Source organism: Condylostylus longicornis, unplaced genomic scaffold (assembly GCF_029603195.1).
Source record: "Condylostylus longicornis isolate FDR11 unplaced genomic scaffold, ASM2960319v2 ptg000028l, whole genome shotgun sequence".
In the NCBI taxonomy this organism is placed as follows: domain Eukaryota; kingdom Metazoa; phylum Arthropoda; class Insecta; order Diptera; family Dolichopodidae; genus Condylostylus; species Condylostylus longicornis.
This window is the reverse complement of record NW_026577997.1, coordinates 4,310,381-4,330,017: the sequence shown is the minus strand read 5'-3', so window position 1 is coordinate 4,330,017 and position 19,637 is coordinate 4,310,381. Positions and strand designations below refer to the sequence as shown.

The 19,637-nt window shown below is 29.1% G+C and overlaps 1 protein-coding gene across 1 annotated transcript; it reads right to left on the bottom strand.

The window, feature by feature from the left end:
• Positions 1-632: 632 nt before the first annotated feature.
• On the bottom strand, positions 633-16,892 carry LOC129607781 (optomotor-blind protein-like). Its single transcript, XM_055518956.1, has 5 exons — positions 16,887-16,892; positions 15,066-15,212; positions 14,895-14,971; positions 1,957-2,165; positions 633-1,841 (listed from the first exon to the last, which is right to left on the bottom strand). Exons 1-5 carry the CDS (start codon positions 16,890-16,892, stop codon positions 745-747), a joined length of 1,536 nt encoding a protein of 511 aa, XP_055374931.1. The 3' UTR covers positions 633-744.
• Between the last annotated feature and the right edge of the window lie 2,745 nt (positions 16,893-19,637).

Genomic DNA, 19,637 nt, shown 5'->3' with positions numbered 1-19,637 from the left:
TTGTTCAGAAAATTATTAAATAGACAATTTTTAATAGATTTATCAGATAAATTTATTAAATACGAAAAATATTATTAAAATTATTTAAAAATTTTTACGTATACAACTCTCATTTAAATTGATAATATTAAAATAATAACGTAGAATTCTGAACATTTCAGAATGTTATATTGCAAATATGTGATTTAAATTTTTCTGAGTGTATGTCAAATTATTTTAATATTGCATGCCTATTCTTTGTCATTTTTATTCATAATATTGCCAGAATTTTATAATTTTCTTATAATCAAATAATTACTCGACCTATACATAAGTAGTACATTTTTTTTTTTTTTGGATATTGAGCGAGGATTTCACTTTTAGTTATCATTTAACAGAAATTATTTAAATATATCAAGAATGAATATTAATTAATATAATAATAATTTTAAATTTAATTTAAAAAAAAAACATTAAATAATTGTTTAAATCACAAAATGAGAAAAACTGAAACAGATGAAAATAAAAGAAATACAAAAAAAAAAAAAATTTAATAATTTTTTTTTAATTTTTAAAAATTTTTTTTTTTGTTTTTTTTTTTTTAATTTCTATTTAAAATTTCATACAATATTATTTTTCTTTAATTTGTCACAAATTATCTAAATTTATAATATTTTCATCTGTTATATTACTAATATTATCATTACTATTATAACTATTGCTGTTATTACTGTTACTACTATCATCAATTGTATGTATTGATTGTCACTGATCATCATCATTTGTTTTTATTAAATTTTTATGTATAATATCATCAACAATAATTGGACCACTATTACTATTACCATTATGTTGTACATCAAGTCCATTAACCATTTTTTCAATACTTTTTAAATTTGATGGTGAATTTGGTGTTGTTGATTGTCTTGATGATTGATGATGTTGATGATGTTTTAAATTACCATTATTATTATTATTATTATTTGTTGTTAAATTATTATTATTATTATTATTTGTAATTGACAATGGTGGTGATGATGTTAAATTTAAATATGATGATCTATTATTTGGTGGGGAATTTGATGAGGCACGTATATTTGTTGGACTAGAACTTAAACTACGTTGACCATTATCAACTGAATGATGTGATATTAATGATGTAATACCACTAAGACAACCGGTATTGCCGCCACCTCCACTTATAATATTATCATCTGATGATGTATTACGATTTAAATCATTACCACTTATACTATTATTACGATCTAAATTATTAACAATACCGAGACCACTGCGAGCACCTGGTGTAACAGCATCAAATGCTGAACCTAAACTACCCGGTAAATTATATGGTGAAAAACGATGATTTTTTAAACCAGATAATGGTGATGCAGCAACAGCTGCTGCTGCCGGTGAATGTCCCGAGTAATGTCCAAATAATGCTGGATGTTGAGCAGCTAAAGCTAATTGAGCATTTAAAAATAAACCTGGATTTAAACCGGGATTCATTGCTGCTGCTGCAGCTGGATTATGTAATAATGATAAATGATGCGGTGATGGATATAAACCATGAGGATATAAATAAGGCAATAAATGTGGTGGTGGATGTATTGGTGGACCCACTGATATATTTGGTGCCGGATATGATGATGTACCAGCTGAATTTGGTCCATCTTTTGGACTACCACTTGATGTTGGTCGAAATGCTCCACCGGTGCTGCCAGCAACACTTTCAGAACAACTTGAATCACTACCATCACGTTCATTTTCATCTTGTTGTTGTAAACGACGTCTTATCGCTTCTTCATTAGCTACATGTGCTTCCATACCGCCCGCTAAATGATTAAACCATGCTGCTAAACCTAGATTCAAGAAAATAAAAAAAAGGGTAGTTGTTATGGTATTATTAAAATATATATAAATTGGTTTTTATTTTGGATTTATTTACATTTGCTTCTTTTTAGATTATTTACTTACCCGAATGTGGATGCGCATGCATTTGTTGTAATGAATGACTTAAAGGCAACAATGGGCTTTGTGGTGGACCAACAACATCTAATAATTTATCATCATCATCATCATGATGACGTGATGAATGATGACCTAACATTGATGGACCCCTTGAACTACTTATATGTGATGGATTCAGTTTATCTGAATCACCACGTTGTGCCATTAGGGCTTGCCTGTAACAACAATAGAAGGATTATGATGATTAGAATATATTTTGTTCAAGATGGATTTTTTTTTAAATTTCTTCTTAATCTATTTATACTCGTAATTGATTTTTATTTTACATAATGCACCGAAGAACTTCAAAAGATTTTTTGAATGTTTTTGAAAGGATTGAGTTGAGACTAATGGCAAAAAATGTTTAAACTTATTAATAAGATGTTTAAATACCAATTTTCTAGATTTCAACATTAAAATCCGATTATTATTGTAATTGTTTTAATAAATACCAATTAATAATATAAAAGCAATGTTAACGTCCTTAAAAAATATCTTATTAAATCTTAATATGGCAAAAATTATTCCTTTCAATAGTGGCCTTCTTTTTTCGCTCTTTAAATATTAAACACTTAAGTAAAAGTTTTATGACATTCTTTTATAATAATAATGATTGAATACAATTTGTAGGAACAACAAATAAAGGATTATACAAGTAAAAATAATAAATCCTTTTTCTAACAGCTAATTATTAGGTATTAAATTACTTTGTTTTCTCATGTTATTTTGTTCTCGTTCAATTCGATATTGTTATATTGTAGAAACCCATTAAAACCCTTTATCATTTTAGCCTTTTTTTTTTTTGTTAAACTCCCTTTTATTTTGTGGTTTCCTCTAAAATATTCTGGGTATTTAATTTGATGGTGATATTATTTGTATGTCACCATAGTTTTGTAGATGAATAAGAATATTACAAAAGAAATACTTAAAATGTCACAATGAAATAACTGTTAAAACAATCTTATAAACAATTTATCCTTTTGCGTATCCTTTTTGTACATCTTGTTTCTTTTTTAATAAATTTTCTAATTCAACAGTTTATATTTTGTTATATTGTAATCTATGTGATATAGATTGCTATACATTTTGTACAGTCATTTTGAATAGACATTTAAAATTGCCGTTTCGTTTATTATACCGCTTGTATAACAGAAATATCGTACAATGCTGGAAATAATAACGGTAAAATGTGGTGTTTAAAGCATTATTAAATTTCAATTAATGAAACAAGAGTATTTATAATACCCTCTCCATCTCCCGTAATACTACAAATTAAAACAATACGAGAGTGAACCACTTGAAAAATTCTCTTCTTCTGAAGGTAATAATTTCCAATTTTTACAGAAGATGTATTTAAATTGACTTTGTCTTCACAGTTTGCGAATATTAATATAGCGCTTATTGTTAGCTCTACTAAATTAGTTCTAAAATGCCAGCAACTTTATGTTTGACATTTGTAAGATTTTAATTCCGCCCGTTGGCCTAAATTATTATTTAACTAATAAAATTGAAAAGTTTTCTTAATCATACCCTATAGTTGACTGAACTAATTGGGTTATCAAAAATATGTCATTTATCCCTGTCGTTTTCGTATGAACAAAATTTTTCTCTATAAAAATTTTTTCAACTCTTCTCTTTTTATTTGAATAAAAGTAAAAATTATAAAATATTTAAGAGTTAGGAAAATTCATGAGGGTCATTTTTTTTTCTTCTTTTTTTTTTTGTTAACAAATACTCGTAATTATATAGAGAGCTGAGAAAATAATATACATATATAGCAATTATTAAATATAATAAAAATTTATGTAAAAATTAAAAAGGATACATGAAATTTTGTGATGAAAATTTATTATATGAACTATTATGACAACTCTTTTTACTGTTGGTATAGCAATTAACACAATATGAAAAAAAAAATTTCTATAAAATATATATGAGGTCTTATATCCTTAAGGTTTTTATATTTACGCTTTGGAAAAAAAAGCAGGATCAACAAAATATTGTGTATTTTATTTGAAATTTTTCTTTTTTCTTGTTTTTCTTTTCTCTATTAATATTTTTGCAAGGGTGACAATTACATTTTTAAAATTGCCTGCGGTGTAACACAATATTTTTTATAAAAATGTGTAATATATAGACGTACGTAATTTGTTACAAAATATTTTTATTGAAAAATCAAGTGGTTAGTTTTATGTTAGAGAATAAGCGTTAAAATTATAAAATATTTGAAATAATTTCCATATAGATTAGTCACATAATTTACGGTATAGAGGAAAATATAAATTTAAAAAAATATGAAAAATATGAATAATATAAAAATTTCTGAAGGCAATATTTTGTCAATTGCTCTATTAAATAGAACTTAATACTTAAATGCTTTGTATATCGGGTATTTTTTGTTTTTTGAATGAACGTAATAATTATAGAGAATTTTGTTATTTATTGAAAAAAAATTTTTTTTTTTAATATAGTTTAAATATTTTGGTTTTTTGCTGTCAGGAATTTTAAGTGTTAATAACTAAATGTTTAGTTGCGGATGATGGTATTAAAATTTAAGGATGTTAAAGCACGAGATGGCAGTATACATGAAATCATTGTGTCTTTTAGCTATAATACTTGAATTTTGTTCTTATATTGCGTTGTGGTGTGTTATGTGTATATTAACTAACAAATAATTTAAACCAATTGTGAATTGTTTTATCCGTATTAATTAATAGTAATTTTAAACTAGCGCTGGTATTACTACTCTTTTATTACTTACTTAATTATATTATTGTCATGAGAACTACAATAGTTTTGATTTTTGAAGTTCATGTTTAGTGAACAACATGACTGTAGAACTGATGGTTTGGCAGATCATTGTATAGATAATGAGGACTGACTTTCGGTCAAAATAAACTTAAGAGTAAATTATAAATTCTGGCATGAATATGTATAATATTTTTTGACATCAAAAAGATCATGGTCAATTTAAAATCTATTCTTAGGCAATAATTTATTAATTCTGTAATAGTATAATCAAATTACTATTCAAACAAAGCTGGGTCAGATGAATGGTTTTATAAGAAGCATTTTTTCCTTTAACAAGTGAAAATATTCATTTTAAAAATAATTATTAGTGCATTACTTAAAATTACAATATATCAAAATATATCAATTTTTTTTTTGCATACTTTAAGGATGACAAAAAAAAAATTGAAGAGGCGTTAATGCAATTTGTTTGACCATTGATTAACATTCAAGAGTTAATTGTATGGGTTAAGAAAAGAAATTATTATTTTAAAGATGTGATATTTATAGAAATTTGGAAAATCTTGCTGTTTGGGAAGGAAATAAGAAGTACAGAAAACTCAAATTTTACGAATTTTGTGAGACGTTAATTTAAGAGGGGATGTAAGTACGCGACCAGGTTGTTCTTATGTACTAATTTTTTGATTCAACTACTAGATCTATGCCGACCAAATTATTTTATTCAATATTTTAAATATTGTTCAAATTAGATATTTACTGTTTGTGCTTGAAACACCTCCCAGAATTTAATAAATATTTTTTCTTATAATTAGATAAATTCCGTCACGACTTACAAATTATTATCTATTTATTTTATATAATTATGTAATAATAATAATAATATGTCAAACACCATAATAAACTAACAAATAATTATATTTTCATTTGCATAATTATTTTAAGTACATACAAGCATAAATTGAATACATACAACATAATATATAGTGTTAAATTATTTGAAATATTAAAATTATACTACATGTAAAATATTTCTGTATATAAATGTGCATTATTGGTGGTGAATTTTAGCAAAAGCGAATAATATGCAAATAGAAAAGAGTAGAAAAAAAAATTTTATTGATTTATTGATATTCTTGTTTGGTAATGAATTAATTTTCTAAATAATATTCACGTGCACTTTACTCTCATATACATACTTATATACACATAATATGAGAATGTGTGCTTTTTAAGCGCGCAACAAACTATAATATAAACATACATATAGGCATTCTATAAAAAAAAAAAAATTGTGTAGAGGATACCGCAAAAATAACACGAAGAAAAAGGTTAAGCGAAAAACACTCGTAAATATATTGTATATAGAGGAGAAAAAAATAATAACTATAAAAAAAAATAATAGAGAAATTGTAAATTTTTTTTAATGAGCCTATAGACACCGACCGACCGACCGACAAAAACATGTGTTATGAAAATAAAATAACATTTTTGTTTTTTATTATTTTATTATTATTATTTCTTTTAATTCTATGTTAAAGGGTAACAAAACAATAAATTAAATAATATAAAATAGAAAAACAAGGTAGAAAATAATAAAAAATAATAGTATAAGTAAAACAAGTATAATAGTAGTTAAAAATGCAAAAATAAAAAATAAGTTGATTACAATTTAACATACACTTTATTATATGAATGCGCAGTGTTGCCAAATCATATAAAATTTCCCATTTTGAGGGAATCTTGAAGACTTCACAGGGAAAAAGCGAAAAGGCAAAAAATTATGAAAAATTTCCATTTTGAGGGAATCTTGAAGACTTCATGGGAAAAAGAGAAAACGGCAAAAAATCATGGGAAATTTCCCATTTTGAAGGAATCTTGAAGACTTCATAGGGAAAAAGAGAAAAAGGCAAAAAATCATAGGAAATTTCATTGAAAACTTTTCGTTAAGATTATATTTTTTTTTATTTCAATTTCTTTTTTTATTTTTGACCAAATGCATTTTACATTTAATCAAATATAAAAAGCCCTATTTATTTATTTTGAAGCTCTTAAACCGATTTAAGCCTTAATTTTTAAGTTATGCAAATGAAAAAAAGATAAAGTTGATATTTTATTTTTAGTACAATGCTATGGGGTATAATATATATGGGTATAAATAAAAAAATTTCCTTAAAGGGAAATTATATGGGAAAAAATCGAGTTTGAAAAGGGAAAATATGGGAATTTTTGAATTAACTGGCAACACTATGGATGCATACACAAATATTAGATAAATACATCTACGTATAATATAGAGCTAGGCATATATATATATATAGAGATCAAAAAGTAATAAGTAGTCAAGAATATACCTACAGCATTTTTGCATACCATTTTTTTTTTTGTTATAAATATACTTTGTATATGTGTGTATAAATAATGTGAATATAGTAAGCCGCTCAAAGCTATTATCATAGTCATGTTTATTTACCAATTTACTTATTATGTTTTTTTTTTAAATTTACATTAATAAACCATGTACAACTATTTAAAAATGTAGCATTATGTATAGAATAATAATGGGATTTTCTTTACACTTTTGCGCCTTTATTGGCTTCCATAATACAATATAATAATGTAGGTACATCACAAATTGAAATCGATTTAAATACAACAAAATAATACAATAATAAGTATATTGTCATTACCATTTCGAAAAAAATAAAATTTAACAAAATAAATGCCAATTATATTTAAATAATTTCAATGATTTTTAAGTTTTCGAATTTTCCTCAGTTTTAAGTTTACTTAATGTTTTTCATAATAAATTAATTGTGATTTGTCACATAAAGCACAGAGCGTAATAATTATGATTATTTGAAATAATTATTAATTCCTCAAATTAGAAAAATATCACATTCGCTATGTGTAAGATTAATAGTATGAGATCAAACTTTGTATGTAATTCAAAAATTGTTTAAAAAAAGCGGGAAGCGTCATACTTTTCCAAGACATTTCACTTCTATGTTATGAAAATGTAATCAAATATTATGAAACAAATTTTGAGCTTTCAAACATCATCGAACTTTATCAAACATGTAGTATAATGTTTTTTAAGCATTCAAACTTCATCGAACATTCTCGAACATGTTGAATATTGTCTTTTACATACTTTACTATGCAAATTCTATCAAACATTATCGAACACACAAATGCCTCTTTAACAATTTACAACTATATCAAACATTATCAAACAAAGATTACAAAACTTCTCAAGAATTATAAATTTAATTTGAAGTATTTTGATTATTTAATACAGATTGTGTTTTTAACAGTGATACCAGATAATGTAACAGTGTAACAGTGATAACAGATTAAGTTGAAATTTATTATTACGCTCCTTGGTGTGTGTGATTCAGTATTTTCCACCAATATTATTAACGTACTTACTAAGTATATTTATGTACAGTCACATGGTATTTGGCAAAAATTTTGGTTAAGGAACAAAGGTATATAAAAAATTCAAAAGTAAAGAAAAAACATTTTTAATTTTTAACATAGAAAGGTAAAATCTAATCTTGTTTTACTATTAAAACACAAAAATTGAAAGATGACAAAAAAATAAAGAAAAAACTAAGGAAAAATCAATTTCAGTTTTTAACACATCAATCATTATTGATGACTATACATGATGTTTCCTTTACATACAATGATTTATTGGAAAATTGAAAAAATTATATTTAATTTTTTTCAAGATGGAGTGAAAATACTAAATTTCGCTTTAAAAATTGATCATCGTACGACTATGTTGCTTAGGATCAATTCCATTAAATAATTACGCATTACAAACACTATCCTCATTACGATTTAATTAATTAAATTCGGAATTTTATACGAAAGCGTTCTGGAATACCAAATGAAAATTTCAACATTTGTCGTGGAATTTCTTCATGGAATCCAGAAATTCATGGAACAATTGAAATGTTCATTAGGAAATATTTATTCCAACCTACGGTTTTCTTTAAAAGACAACTGCACACAAATTTTTCCTATTTCTCCACTTTCTCTATATAATCTGTGTATCTAATTTCTTTGTCTTTATATAACATTTTTGTAGATGTTTTGTAAAGTAATTGACTGCTAAAAGTAATTGTCGTATTATAAAAGCAATGAAAGGAAAAAAAAATACACAAAATATTCTGTTATCCGTAAAACTTACATATCATTGTAATCTAGTGTGGTGATTATACGATTTTAGACTTTACAAATTCATGTCAATTTTCAATTTCAATTGAATTTTAATCAAAAAGAATTTTCAATCCAAAAAACAATACAAGAAGTCTTAATAAATATTGTAATTTAGATATACCATAATCGACACAGGATTAGTGTGTGTAACATACATATATGCATGTACACATAAAAATGTTTGAGACAAAATAATCTTCTCTCATGAATAGCTCAGTAATTCTTGTAGCTCTATATATAAGCAAAAGTAATCGTCAATAGAAGAAATTAGAGAATATTAAGTCTCTGTTTTAGAAAATTATACTCGTACATTTTCTTTTTATTGATTGGATTGAATGAAAAAATGCAGGTATTGTAATGGTTCCAAGTTTTATATGTCAAGATTTCAGCGAAAATACAATATTTTAAAGGAAATGCAAAAATTATTGTAAGCGAAATGTTGACCTGTCTTTTTGTATTTCTACGTACTCTAGTGTTCCTGTTTCGACTGAACCAGTTTACAAGTAAATTTGTATCCGAAATTTAAGTTAGCGAATATAATAGTTCCGATAATTACTGGTGTAGATTACTGCCGTATTTTAAATTTTTCTCATTTTCTTTACAATCGAGAAAGGATTTGTTTACTAGAGAACAAATCAATAAAATTTTTAAAAGAAATCAAGCATTCGGAGTTGGATCTTCGTCTAAATATGACGACATTTTACGATGTTACTTTCATTGCTGATCTGAAAGGTGTCTCAATTTAATACCACACTAATTATATTATTGGATCTCATTTCTACGTATAATTTTATCTTCAGCTTATGTATATAAATATCATTTGAGAAAATGTATTGTGTGTTCGGTCATGTGCTGGTCACCTCTGATATTTTTGCAATATCGAATTTATAATGGATTCATCTACGTATTTGTATGCTTTCTAAATCGGCATATTATTGTAAGATCTTAACATTCTAAAGTCATCTACAGAATAAGCATTTAATACCAGTGTCCAAAAATATGGTGATACACACACACACTTACACATAAAGAAAATCCCAAAAATGAACAAAATTTTAAATTTCTTTTGATTTACAACCCCTTTAGAGAAGTAAAAAAAAATAATAATAGAATCATGATACATCCTGAACTTTAACTCTCATCTTTTATGCATTTACATACATACATTTATATTGTTGGACCATTTTCCCCAAAAATTTTTGCTATGGGAAATGATATGATAAAAATGGCTAAAGGGAATCGGTTTATGTTCAGAAGGAATGGAGATGAGTTCTTTTTTTTTGAAAGTCATTCATGTGAATGTAACTTGCACTCTTCATATATTTTTAAATTTTTTTTTCCTATCTCTCTCTGTTATATCTATGGATATCTAACATAAAATACACAAGTGTACATTCTTAATACCTATAATACATTCACAAACCGTATCTATTAAATAGATAAATAAGGAAAGAAACAAATTGAGTCGGAAAAAAGCCTAAAGAGATCAATTGCAAGAAATATCCTTTTTCACTTTGTTATTGACTTTATCCTTGATGGATGTTAATACTCTGATTTGTGGGCTTATGATTTATTAAAATCAAAAGAGAACAAACAAAAATCAAAAACAATTTACAGTTTCCTTTCTATATAGGAACGTTTTTATCGTTCGTTGAGTTGTGATTTCCCTGTGTATAATTGAATATTTAACATTTTTATGTATGTATGTTGTGACCATGTTAAATTGAGATAATTATTAATAGACAATAGGTTGAGAAAACAAAATAGGAATTAAAAAACAAACAAATGAAATGGGTGAAAAAGATTTTGCATTTTTGAAGAATCATTACAGTAGATATTTTTGGATCATCATTAAACTATGACTTTTTGTACTTTCGAATATTAAATTTCTTTTAATAAAGTTAAAATAATTTCGAGAAACACAAGAATTAACTCATTGTTATAAGTATAGAATACAAATTGACCCTTTTATGCTTAATATAAGAGTGTATTATTTGTATATTCGGATTACAAGTTAAATACATTAAATGATTTATTTGTTTATTGCAAGAAAAGTGAATTGAATATTAACTTGGAATTGAGTTTGAAAATTTTTGTATAACAGTAGCATCAAGAGTAAATATAGACATAGAGCTTGTCTGGAGCAATACGCTGATATTTCTTTGGCTGCTTGTTATTTAAAAGTATCTTGAAAGGTGAAAGAGGACTGTTTTTTCATACTTAGTGCAAATCTTAGCGAAAATACGCTGTGAATTAAAAGTATTAAAAATTTAAGAATAAGAGGATTAAAAATTTAAGAATTTTGACGTAAATTTGTTCAAGCACAAATATTTAAATAAAAAAAGTATCATTTTTTTTTCATATAATTAAAATGCAGATTTAAAAGAAAAATATACAATTTTTTATAAAACAATCTTTTGTTTCCTTACTTTGAATCGGAATACTAGGGTGAATTTAGATATTAAATTTTGAATGTTTGGGCAAAATATGATATTGCACTTTTTATTGTCTTTTAAATGATATTATAAGGAATTATACCGATTGATTACAATATTAAACTGCTTTAAATACTTATTTTAAAAACCGGTCCACATGGATTGCAATAAAAGAGAATTACTTATAATCATCTCGGGTTAAGGATTTGAAAATTAAAAAAACAACAACAAAAATGGAGAACATAAACAATAACAACAATAACAGCAACAACAAGAACAACAACTGTGACAAATACAACAAATGCAACAACAACAACAACAACAAGAACAACAACAACAACAATAGCAACAACAACAACAATAACAACAGTGACTACTACAACAACAATACTAAGGACAACATTAATAAAAACACAGTTAGTGCTCAAGGGTCTGCGGAACCAGAGCTTCTCTCGACTGACGCAGAGGAGGAACTCCTTCTCACGCCATTAGAGGAAAAAGCGGCGCCTCCGATGGAGACGGATAATCAGGATCCTCTAGGATCTATTATCCAACAAACTGAGGAGGACCTGAAAAGGTTGGACATCAGGGGAAAAAAACAATATTTCTCTGGTGCATCTAAGCGGCGTATCCCGGCTTATATCAGGGATGGCATGTCCCCAGAGGAAGCTCGCAGATATGAGAAGGAAAGGCTAGAAAAGCTGAGGGCCTGCGGATCGGGTGTTGTGGGTGACCATCCCCAGAAGAAGGAAAGGTCAGAAAACAACACCCCTGATGCAGGGCCCTCAAAAAAGAGGTCGATAAAGGGCAATGTTGAGGAAACGGTCCCTGGGAACATTCCTTAACAAAACCCGAAAATAACTTCTTATCGGGATGCAGTAGCACAGGTCAAGGTGGCCATCACTCATAAACTGCATCCAGAGCAAAGGCTATCCGAAGTTCAGATGGGGAAAATCAAAGTAGCCATCATTGATGAAATGGATAAAGTTGTGGATTCTCATCCATAATTCACTGCAGCGTTGCAAAGGGATGGATGGATATCCGTAACATGCAAAAATCAACGAAAAACATTAGGGAGTGGATAACTAGTGTCTGCAGGAAGATAAAACCTTGGGACGGTTGCAACGTCGTGGTACTGGATGGCGACGACATGCCCAAACAGCATGTCTGCGTCACCTACATGCTAAAGGACGAGACAACCGTCAGTCTCTCCAGGGACAAGTTTCTAAGTAGGATAGGGAAGCTAAATCCCAGCCTCAAGATGAGTTCCTGGAGGGTGCTGAGGATGGATAAGGAAAAGGATTGGGGCTGCTCCATCACCTTTTCCGTGGATGATTCCGGATTGGAAGATCTACGGAAGGCGGAGTTCCGACTTTTACTGAATTTCTTCCGTGCTACCGTTCGGGTTAAAGGAAGAAAATCCTCTCAAAGTGCTGGTGACAGGGCAGGACAAAATAAAAAACCAACGCCCACCGCGACAACGACGAGCACTTCAGGCCAACCAAAAGAGAAAAAACTCATTGGAAAGTCTGAAGTCGCCCCGAAAATGGCGGCAAGGGAAATGGAAGGACCATCGACCAGCGCGCCAAATACAAGCGCCCCGGGTGAACTAAAAGGACTGTTGAACTGTTGGAGTGGCTAGCGTCGCACCTAGGACGGCAAAGGAGGCTGTGGCAGGGCAGGCGCCCACCAAGATGCGTAAAAAGGCGGCAATGGGAAGCAAGACTCATATAAAGCCTTTGTCTAAAGGGCCAAAGCCCATAGACAAGAGCCGGAGGAAATGATATGGCTGTGACGTGCATCCAAATAAATCTACAGCATGCTAGGGCATCTACTGATGTTCTAGCTCATAGATTTATGAAGGATCACCTCAATATCGTCCTTATCCAAGAGCCTTACATAGTGAAGGATCAGGTTAAGAGCCTAACAGGTGAGCTATTGTATGATAATACAATTGGGGGCAGGCCTAGGGCTTGCATTTTGTTTAATAAAAGGCTAACGTATTTTCCCATTCCAGATTACTGTTCTAAGGATCAGGTAGCTGCGTTGGTGAAGGTGAAGTATTCCGGGGGCTGGACAGAGTTCATTGTGTGCTCATCCTACCTCCCGGGGGACTGTGCCCACGCGAACGAGCAACTGAAAGATCTAGTGGACTTTTGTGGAAGGAGGAACTTATATAGGAAGTGATGCCAATGCCCACCACATCGTTTGGGGAAGCAGTAATATAAACAAAAGAGGTGAGTGCCTACTTGAATTTATAAATAGCAATATATTAATGGTTATGAATGAGGGCAATAAGCCGACATTCATAAATGCAATTAGAGAAGAGGTCCTTGATATCACCCTTTGCACTGAGTTTATCGGAGTCAATTTGAAACACTCCTCATGGATGGGATTGGATCCGTTCCTGCTTCTGTCAGAACGGTGATGGATATCGAACTGGCCAGCGAGGCTTTGATGGCGGCTATTACTAGTGTCTACCATGGGAGCTCGTGGTGGAATGAAGAGCTTTCAAGGCTTAGACTAAAGACCAGAAAACTATTCAATAAGGCCAAGGCGTCGGGTTCGTGGGAAGAGTATAAAGACTCACTCACGAAATACAATAAAGAAATTAGGAAAGCAAAGAGAATTTCGTGGAGGGCGTTCTGCAAGGGCATTGATGAACTCTCCAGCAGTGCGCGTCTTCACAGGGTGCTTTCCAAAAAGTATGCTGGCGGGTTGGGCCTAATGAAACGGCCTGATGGCTCATTTCTATTGATAGATTTATACGGGACGATGCACTGGGAAGCAATCCATTGCATGAATCTCAGTACGCCTATCAGACAGGAAGGTCTACTGTACTCGCTCTGCAGAGTCTGGTAGTGGTCCTTGAAAACTCACTGGAAGTGCGGGAGGTGGCAGGTGACTGCTTCCTTGATATAGAGGTAGCTTTTCCGTTTGTGCTACGACTCACCGATGACATGATATGGGCTGCACTGCTGCCGCTTCGTTCAGCCCAGGTTACATCCAAGCTGGTCTGGGGCTGCCTTGCTGCACTTATGGAATTGGCATCGAAGAACAGAGTCATGCCGGGCCATAGTGGCCATGCGGGCAATGAAATTGGCGATGGGCTGGCGCGGAGGTGATCTGGGGTTGACTTTGTGCAGCCGCTGCCTTTTTGCAGTCTGCCTTCTTCTTTTGGGGGGGGGCAGGTTTATCTGCCTGCTCGCGGCGGAATGCGGCCGTCACTGGCGGGACACGAAAGGGTGCCGTCATGCGAAAGTGTTTCTCCCGGCGTGCTCCAGCGGATTCACCGCAGAGTTGCTGGGGATGAGCAGGAGCCTGGTTCGCACTATTGCGAATTTCTTCACTCGGTTCCCTTGGAATCTACACTCTACAATCTAGTGAGGATATTGAAGACTAGGCGCTATTCTCTGAGCACTCATGAGCATAGCCCTCATATTTTACAAAAACATTTTTTTATATGTAATATTAAAATTTAGTGATACTCACTTCTTTTCACGTTTACCAGCACCAGTATCTCGAAATCCTTTTGCAAATGGATTATTATCTATTTTTAATTGAGTAATCTAAATTAAAAAAAATGCAAAAAATTTAATTACAATTGCAATTGAATTTGATTATTTTATTTTAATAATAATTAATTTTTCTAAATTTACTCACTTTTTCATTTTGATATGCAGTTACAGCTATAAATTCAGTTTCTTTAAATACATATGTTCTAAATGTTGAATATGGTAATTTAAGGATGTCATTTGCTCGTACCAAATGAAATCTTGGTTGATATTTATGCATTGAATTTAATATCGTCTAGAAATAAAAGGAAAAACAAAAATAACATAAATTAATTTTTTAATTAAAAATTTTTTTCTTTCAAATTTTTTAAAAGATCAAATTTTCTGTGTATATAATATAGAAAGAGAAATAGAGAAGAATTTATAAGCTGAGAGAATAAAATAAAATCAACAAAAAATTAAGAGAAAAAATAAAATTATTAAATATTTATGAAAAATACAAATTTTTTTTCATTAAATTAGAGTTTGAAAAGGAATTTTTTTGAATTCGCTGTTTTTCGCTGTTTTTCGCTCTATTTGCTATGTTATACGTGCTCTTTTCGCTCATATAGTAGAAATATTGCGAATTTTCATTTTAAATTTTTTTTTTGTGCATCTACGTTCTTCGTTACAACATATAATAAACTTTCGTGCTTACAAAGGCGCACGTTCGTGTTTATGTACTTGAGTATAAAGCTTGTTTAATGCTTAAAATAAACCTGTTTTTCATTACGCAAAATAAACAAGCAGTATATGCAACATTTTAGCATATAACTCAGACAAACAATTTAACTAATTGAAGTAATAAAGCTGCTTTAATAATAACAATTTGGTTTTTTTTTTTTCATTTTTTCCAAAACTAATATGGAAATGCACATTATGTATATTAATTATGTAAGTACTTTCAATTTCCATTTTTTATACATTAAATAATATTACATGTAAAGAATACAATCTTCTCTACAAATGACATTAAAATTAACATAAACTTGGTTTTTTTGTTTTTTGCCTTCTTTTAAATTAAACTTCATTTTTATCCACGCATATATTATAAAATATTCTATATTGTATAAAATTGTTTATATACCAGGTTATAATATAAGAAATCGTGTGAGGTCTACACTTAATTTATTTTATAACTTTTTGATAATGATGATGTTGATGATGTTGATGACGACGACAATGAATATTATTTAAGGAAATGCTAAAGGAATAAAAATTATTTAAATAACTAATCAAGGCTATATTTTCTATCAGGAAACACACATAATACACATAAGTTCTTAAATATAACCTCTGTTATGTGTGGAAGCATTTACATACTTATGTACGTTGAAAAATCCATAAAAATAATAATATATTGTAATTATAATAAAATATCTGGACACTAATTTGATAAAATGTATATACCACCACAGATACATCCGAATAAAAGTAATAAAAATCAACCTGATCACTTAAAAATCGTAGAACATACAAACAAACTTCATGCGCTCTTACAAATTTCCATCTTTACTCTTTTATACTTTTGTTTTTTTTTTATTAAATGAATTAAATTGTACAAAATAATATTTATATCCGATTTTTTTTTATTCAAAACATCTTGCATGTTTGTATGCATGTTTGTACCCTTTGAAAATTTAAAGCGATACAAAATTAAATTCTTACACTTAACATTTAGAGAAAAAGGCAAACAGAACAGAAGAGAAAATCGAAAAAAATAAAAAAAAACCACCAAATCGAAATAAAAAGAGAAGGTAATCAGTGGAATTATCACTAAAATGTCACATACATAATGTAGTTAGTAGCAAGCTGCTGTTGCTGCTGCTGCTACTGCTGTTCTTATACTTATTAGTTTACTCTTTTTGTTAATTATTTAACCTTAAAAATATATTGAGAAATATAAAAATAACCTTAAAAGAAAAATTACACTCATCATCACTTTTATGTTAATGTTTTTGTTTTCTTACCGACCGCATTGCATATAGTAAGGAAATCATTACATACAGGTGTGATAGCACCGAATTCTGTATGTCGAATTTTCAGAGGAAATAAGAAGCGTAATGCATGGAAGCGTAAATTAATTGTTTTAAGATGCCTGGCTTTCCACCAATTTGCCTGCCTATTTGTGCACTTGATATTGAGTCGAAATTTTTGAATCAGATTATGCCGCAGAGTCTCGACCCTTACTATGCGCTATTTTACTTTTCAGTGTGTTTACAATCTTGTTAAAGCTTTTCTTCAAACTCGCAAGAATAATGAAGAAATTCTTAATACTGTTAAGAAAATTAAAGTTGCGATTGACTATGCGCTGGCTACATAATTTTCTTTCTTGTTTTTATAGTTTTTAAGTGAGGTCCTCCATTCATATTCACCATTATTGTATTCAAATCGGTATATTAAGTATCTTCTTTATAATATACATAATTAATTTTCTTTCTTTTCTTTCTTTTGTTAATTTAATCAATAAAGACATATAAAATGTTAATTTTATTTATTTTCATCAAATATAAGGAAAAGGGTATTTTTAAAATATGCAAAGGATTTAGTGGCAGGTAATTTAAATAAGAGAGAAACTAAAATATACCGTCTAATTGTGTTGTGAGAGAAGAAGCAAAAGATACTATATACTTGCTTCCATTATTTATTTTGATCTACATCGACTATATCTAATTAGACCTAGGCTACGAGCGTTGTTCTTTTAATTATATCATCAAATCTTATGGGTGACTTAGTATTACTAGTATTAATACTTTAAGGAAGCAAACATTCATATTATATACAAGGAAACACAAAGATAAATTAGATCTACATACAATTTCAGTGTTATTCATTTATCCATATGGATACCTAAAATTTCTTGTCTTTTATTATATAAACCTAATAAAATTTTATGTTTGATTCACAGGAATAATTTTACAAAAAGTTCATTCACTAGATTTTTTTTTTTACGAGTATGTTGCACCAGAAATACAATATAATTCCTGTTTTGTGTCATATATGCAGTCATTCACTCTCAAATAAGAGTCTGTATTATATGTATCTATGATTCAATATTAATTCATATAGGGTAATATTCAGGGAGTCAGTGTGTGTCCTCGTATATAAGATCAGATCATAAATAAAATGTTGGAAAAATTCAATATGAGAATTGGTTGTTTTTTTTTTTTATTATCTTATCAAATGGATGGCTGTCATCACTCTTCTGTTTTCAATAAATTTTATATGTAAAATTTAGGTATTTTTTATTTAGATATAAGGTATTTTTTTTTAGTTTTACCTTAATAAAATAGTGATGGTAGTCTAAAAATATTTTACTGAACTTGGATGAAACTGTTCAATGAGTCGGTGATCACATATTATAATGAATAGAGCCAATGCATTAGGTCAATAAAAAGCAAATCGGCTATACCATGTCAATTAACCCTCCTGAGAGAAATAAGAGTCCTCAAATCATCTAATGACTTCAATCAATCAATCTCAAGAGCCGCGCAAAAAATTTTCCCAATAGTTATCCCACATCCAAATTTTCGTAAAAGAAAGCCTCAAGATACGTTTAATCTTCTATATCACAGATAACATATTTCAAGTCCTCCACTTCCGACCCTGATATCCCGGCACATATCCGTTATAACGACCGCCTGCCTCTTAGCTGGCTCTGATTTCATATTTTAATTTTAAGTAAAAAAAATTCAATTCAAAAGAGGAACACAAGAGCCTAACTTAACCACAATAATTTCTTAATTGATCTGAAAAGAATTGAATTCGCTCTGCTTTTAAGGTTTCTTTTTTTTTTAAATTTTGCCTCTTTATCAAGAAATGAATAGATTAAATACATGTTAATATATTGTATATGTATACAAGTTAAAATGATTTTTTTTTAAAACATCAAAAGATTTGCGTGCCTGAATGCCTACCTGATGTATAGGAGCTATTTAAAAGGACATTTTTAACATGAAAGATACTAATGGGTTTCTGTCATTCTCTTTCAGATTATACAAAACCACAATACACATACTCGTATATTATATTGGTATACATACGTATATCTTTATGTACATAAAATAAATTAAGATCTATATTCTCAATGAGTGTACAATATCTTATACATAACATAGTTTTGAGTATCCTATCTATTACTAACCTATAATGTATGGCGGAAACTTGTGATTCTTCTCTTATTGGTATGTATAAGTTTATGTGTATAGATATTTGTTAGTTAAAAGTGATAACTGGTCACTTTTTTAGAATATTATTATAATAGTTTTATGACACCCAAGTTGCAATCGCGAGAATTTATTTAATTCTTTTATTGTTCTGTCCATGTTCTTGCTTTAATGGTCGTTTAATATAAAGGATTTTTATAAAATATAGTTAAGTTGTTGTTTTTGTCTTTGATGTTTCTTTGAATTTTTCGTCAAAAAGAGGAGAAGGTTTTTAATGCCTTCCTTTTTTTAATAGTTTTACTCCTTTCATCATCATCGATTTTTCTTTAATTTCTGCTTAATGATATTTTAAGAGTGTAATATTTGATTATATAGGTATTTATAGTTTTTCTTTGAATTTCTACGTAAGTTTTATTTTAGATAATAAATTTATGTGTGTATAAAATTAAAAAGGGAATGACTGAGTTAGTATTATAGTTTTAAGAAGCAATTATATTAATGAAAGAAAAAATTAT

Bases quoted from the DNA above. Each gene is read 5' to 3' on its own strand.
- LOC129607781 (XM_055518956.1), bottom strand. The intron at 2,166-14,894 runs GTGAGTATCACT...TTGTTGTTACAG, and splicing joins GCTGGTAAACGTGAAAAGAA to GCAAGCCCTAATGGCACAAC. The intron at 1,842-1,956 runs GTAAGTAAATAA...TCTTGAATCTAG, and splicing joins GCATGCGCATCCACATTCGG to GTTTAGCAGCATGGTTTAAT.